This window comes from Limulus polyphemus, unplaced genomic scaffold (genome assembly GCF_000517525.1).
Source record: "Limulus polyphemus unplaced genomic scaffold, Limulus_polyphemus-2.1.2 Scaffold2032, whole genome shotgun sequence".
Classification (NCBI taxonomy): Eukaryota; Metazoa; Arthropoda; class Merostomata; order Xiphosura; family Limulidae; genus Limulus; species Limulus polyphemus.
In genome coordinates this window covers 193,124-198,726 of record NW_013667642.1, presented here as the reverse complement: position 1 = coordinate 198,726, position 5,603 = coordinate 193,124, and the positions used below count along the sequence as shown (strand labels likewise).

At 31.2% G+C, this 5,603-nt stretch overlaps 1 protein-coding gene across 2 annotated transcripts in view; it reads left to right on the top strand.

Annotated features, from left to right (window-relative positions):
• Positions 1–5,603, top strand: part of LOC106465727 — a 34,509-nt gene extending 28,906 nt beyond the window's left edge. For both annotated transcript variants that reach the window (XM_022393643.1, XM_013925965.2), the window contains exons 6-8: positions 1,999–2,128; positions 3,006–3,061; positions 4,787–5,603. In XM_022393643.1, coding sequence (XP_022249351.1) covers positions 1,999–2,128; positions 3,006–3,061; positions 4,787–4,846 — 246 coding nt within the window. In that variant the 3' untranslated portion in view covers positions 4,847–5,603. The remainder of the gene's footprint in view (positions 1–1,998; positions 2,129–3,005; positions 3,062–4,786) is intronic.

Sequence of the window (5,603 nt, the reverse complement as noted above, 5' to 3'; positions counted from 1 at the left end):
ATGCAGGATTTTGGGTGCCGGACCCCCCTTACTTGGCTTCGATTATTTTCAGGATTTTTAGGAAAGGGACACTTTCATCTCTGTTAATCTGGCTATTGAAACAAATGTTTCAGTAACAAACAGAGGTAAGATAGCCATGTTCTGATGATGATTGGTGAGAGGACATCATGAAATTTGTAGAATAACTTCAGAGTATTAAAAGAGAACTCCATATATTTAAAAATAAACAAGCAAGAAACAAGAGCCCAGTTTGTCATTTCATGATCATTAAAACTGTGTTGTAAAAATACCTTCTATTATTTCACATTTTTCAAACATGTATGTTCTGTATTATGAGATGAAGATTTGTCAAGATTATTAAAGACATAATTAGTAACTGAGGCAGAATTCAAAAAAGAGCTGAAAAATCTAACTTGTGATGTTCAAAAAATTGAAATTTTAGATATAATCCATCTTGAAAAAATTGTTGAATGATTCGGTGCAAAATGGTCTTTCTAAAATAGATTATTACATATCTTTGTGAGTTTGAGTCCTATAGAACAGGGGAAGGACATACCAATGTCAGTTAAAGCAGTTTAGAGTTATATGTTAATTTCAGCCACAGCAAGAGGTTTCTACAGTCAGACAACGGCATTACATAACCAAATGTGCAAATGAGGTTTGATCTTTATTGTTGGGAAGTTTCTAGTATTAAGAATGGACAGAGTCTTAAAAAGCTATTCAGTAAAAAAGTAGTTAAAACTATGCTAACTTTAGATCATAACATTGCTGATATGGAGTTCAGTTTATCAGTCAGAGGCATTGCTAGGCACAGGGCCCATGCCCCAACTGTCTTTGATAGTGCCTCGAATCCCCAGTAGGTGTCTTGAAAAATCAGAATAGAAAAACACGATCAATATCATACTTAAATGGTTTCGAACCCTAAATCTTTTAGGCACCTAGGGATGCCTCTGTTGTTGGTCGAAGAAAGAGAGAGTTTATAACTAGAAGAAACAATAACTAACAATTTGAGAATGTTAAAAGTGCAGTGGAGTTTTAAACTCCAGAGAAGAATAGGCCTGAGGAAATACCATTCAGTAAAGATCTAAAGATGGCTGTAAATTCTGCCTATTTTTTATGTTAGGGTAGACTTGATTAAGATAAGTTAGCTGCAGATCAAGAGATCATAAAGAGAAATGAAAAATAAAGAAACAGATGTTTTAGTATAAGCTAGAAAACAAGTAATAGGAAAGATTAAATCTCTTAAAGTCTTTTTTGAAAACATAATATCAAACACTGCTAAATGCTGAAAACATAATAATGAATGATGTAAAGGTTAAATTTAATTCAGCAATGATCATACATCTGCCAAAATGGTATTAGCATAATATCAAAATCTAGTGAAGCTATAGAAAAAAATCAGGGAATGACAAAGGAAAATAGATAAGAGCAAAGTAATTTAAGCCAATATTGAGGATAGAGAGGGGGAAAAAGTAAAGATTAGAACAACCAAAAGAGATTAAAAAAAATCCATGACTGAAAAGGCTCGTACACACACACAAAAGGAAGCTTAAGGTTGAATTTAATAGTACAAATAGTGTTAAAAGGTGAAAGACTAAATATATCTTGAAATGTTTTTTTAGTAAAATTATATAGAAGGTGACAAAATATTATTATGTTGATACATTTACCAGGACATCAAGTTAATAGCTGTTTTTAGTTTTATGCCAGTATTTCAGTTTCAGTCTATATATGGAGGTTTATAGCGGTGGTTTCCAAGCTATGTGAAGTTGGTAGTGGTGTTGCAAGAGTCATCAAACGGGGAATAATTTAGACCATAAAAAAATATATATATATTGCACGTGGCAGCAGGGATGTCACACAAATCAAGGTAAGTGGGTTAGGGTGTTGCCAGTTTGGGAACCACTTGTCTACAGACTGTGTAGTATTATTCTAGACTTCTTTTTTCTGTTGTTGTTGTTGTTTTTTAATTACTTGTGCTTGTACTTTATTTTATAGATTTGGAAACTCCGTCGAGCTGTAAGTTATTGTTGTTTTTTGGAAAAGACAGTGGAACATTTGTGCCAAGAAATGAACTTTTGTCTAGATCGAGAATATAAACTGATAAATTGTAGTCCAGATAAACACAGTAAGTATCTGTGCAAGATGAATTTTCTGTTTCTGGTATAGAATGTAAGAAGGCCACCATTTTTTTATAGTGTTTTGTTATTTTTAAGGTTATACTTAGAATCTTATTTATTATATTTAAGTATTTGCATCCAAAATAAAACATATTAAAACCACATATTTCCTCTCAGACACTACTTTTATTTAGCAGTTAATGTGTGGACTGAGATTTGGAAGATCCAAGGTTTGTATCATGTTGCCACTGTACACACCAAACATTTTCAGCTGTGGGTATTTTATAAGAGTAACAGTCATATCCTGCTATTTTGCTTAAACCAAACAAAGCTGTAACACCAATTTGATAAGATATGCTGTGAGTATTAATTTTGATATCAAATTTCACAAGTGGGTTTCTGATTAAAAAGAAAAGTATACATACAGAGATCTTATAAATTTTAAGTAGATTGATAGACTTTCTTTGAAATGATGCAAATATTATGTGGCCATCACTTGTGTAATAAAGTAAGGTTGAAGTAAAAGGAATCTAGAGATTTTGTTAGGTCATTGATAACTACTTGAAAGTTCTGGTTAAGTTTCATAAGGGTAACTGCCAAAATATCCACTTGCATACTTAGGACAGTTTCGAGTTTAACTTGTATAAACTGATTTAAAACAAATGGTAAAAAGGGCACTGGAAATATCTGAATTAACATTCATTTTACTTAGTAGAAATATTGACCCTGTGAACTCCTTCATTACTATCAAATTTATTCACCTTTAAAAGTGCAAATGTAAGTATTGACATGTCTATATTATTTTTGTTTCAAATAGCATTAAAGTATTGAAGCAAATGATTTTTTTGTAATTTTAACTGTTCATTTCATTTCTATCGCATATAGTTTTGAGAAAAGACAGTCACTTGGAAACACTTAGACAAGAAGAGTCTCCAAAAGCTGTAAGTATTCAAGTTGAATATAGTATCATCATAATATATCAATTTATATGTTTGAATAAAAGCCACCTTAAGACTACAGATGTATGACTATCAATCTATGAGATAAAATATTTCGTTAAAGATGCCTATCCTAGCTAAGAATAGAAATCAAGGTTAAGGCATGGTTTGAGCAACATAATATAGTTTTTTTGAGAGATATAAACTATCAGTTACAGTAGATACTGTATGGTAGCCTTATGCCCTCAACTATATCACATGGTAACTACTGTAAAGTTTCAAGAATGTCTATATTTGTTATAGACATGTGAAAAGCTTTCTTAAGGTTGTAACGTTAGTGAAGGTGCAGTTTACTGTTCTTGTGAAATTTGTGTGGGGTAATGTTCAAAAACTGTACAACTGCTACAGTTGGGGAGATAATGGTTTTGGGTGTCACCCGTTAAATCTGTTAGAGCAGCAGTAGGTCTAGTTTTGCTGATGGAATGCTCTGCAACATTTAGTAGAGACGTTGTTTAATATTCTACATAGTAAAATTGTGCTTTTTTACACCATGAAGGTTGTTTGTATCCTATACATCAGGCGACTGGTATAATCAGTTGAAAATTTACCATATCACTTGTGTTTTAAGTCTAGTGTTTCATTTTTTTCAATTGTTATTATCAACATGTATCATGCTATGCATTTTGGGCTGAACATAGCATAGTAGTTAGGATATCAGGCAGTGGATCAGAAGGTTCAAAGTTTACACCTTCAGGTGTGGGTGCCTTGTAAAAGTGAGAGTCAAACCATTTATTTGGTTCAAAACCCTTATAATGTCAGGTGCTGCTGACTGGGTGCCTCCCTTCTGTTCAGTAATTCAAAATTTATCTCTGAAGTGTTTTTTGTTAACTGCCATGTTTATCCGTACTTGTCTGCTGGCTTTTGAATCTTCCTTTTATTTGTGGTCATTTAACCTGATAAAATTAATAATTATATTTTTGTAATTTTCAAACTGTTCATAAGAGTAACGTTTCACACATATGGATAAGACCATTACTAATTTCATATCACCTTATGATGAAGTTAATAAAAAGATCAACATCAAGTCATCAACAATGACTGAATCATTGCCACAAAAGGATGTTGTAGAAATTGAAATATATCTCATCTAGATTTAAGAAAATATCTTTCTTTAATGAGTAAGGATATAAAAAGTTTACATATACAACTTTCTTTATAATTCATTGAAATAGCTTACAAGGTTCAAATTCAAAAGCTTTCTCATAGAAACACTTCAAAAAGTAATAATGGATGCTGACCCTTTCAAAATTGCCAGTAATTAGTGTTTTGGGGAAAAACAAGAGAGAATGAAAATTTTAATATTACATTTCTTTAAATTACTAAAAAAATATTCATTCTGTGTACATCCATTCCCTAATTTCCTACTTTATTTTAATGTCTTGATAATGTAAACCATAACTTTCTGTCTCAAAGACACTAAGTGTTGATAAATACTGAATGCTCAGGTTATTGAGAGGTTTCAAATTATCTGAAGCAATGAAAAATGAACTAAACCAGATTTTAGGTAGTATTTTGGAACTAGATACTTTATTGTAACTCATGATAGAAATAGTATTTGAACTTTCAGTACCAAAGTCTCAAATAAATCCTGCCTCCGGCAGTTGACCAACTATTTCTTATGCTTTCATTTCATCTGAAAATTTAATGATGTATTTCTTTTTTATTCAGGGCCTGGATAGTTACAAAATACTGTCCAAGGACATAGACTGTGGAACATCTCATTATTGACAAAGATTATTCCTCCACAAAATTCAACAATGAAGTACACTCGTCTAAACACAGTAGTAACTGAATGACGAAATTTATAACATGCAGTAACCAAACAGGTTTTTTTAAGATTGTTAAAAGCCAACAAGAATTGTTATCTCAAACATACAGAGTTTTAAATATTCACTTGGCTTGGTATAAAGCCTACAACAGTCCATAAAGGACTTACAATACTGAAGCAAATGTATCAAAAACTTTACATTGCGTTGTTTCTAGATGCCAAAAAACTTCTCACAACAGTAAGGCTGTATTTTTAGAAATGTATCAAAAGAATGTTATCAGACTTCCACATTATTCAACAGCAAAACAACTGGATAGGAAAGATCATGCAGAAAGTAATCGTAAAATATCTTTTGCTGAAGAATGGTCCAATTCCAAATGTGTATCACCACAGGACCTATCTTTATAAAAAGACTTCCCATTCTTGCAGAAAAAAAATCAAAATGACTCATCCTCATTTCTCAAATAATAAAATATAATCATAAAGTTTCATAACAAATGTGAAATGATAAGTATTTGTCATTTGTTTATCATATTTTTTGTTACTCTTTCATGTCATCATTTGATTTTCTTATATCTGATAATAGTTCTAAAATTAAAAACAAACATATAGTAAGGACTGTATCTTGAATTTATTATTTTATGAAAAATGAGTTATTTTATCAGAATAACTAGTATTAATATAAAAGCAGACCAGATTTATTTAGATATTTATGAC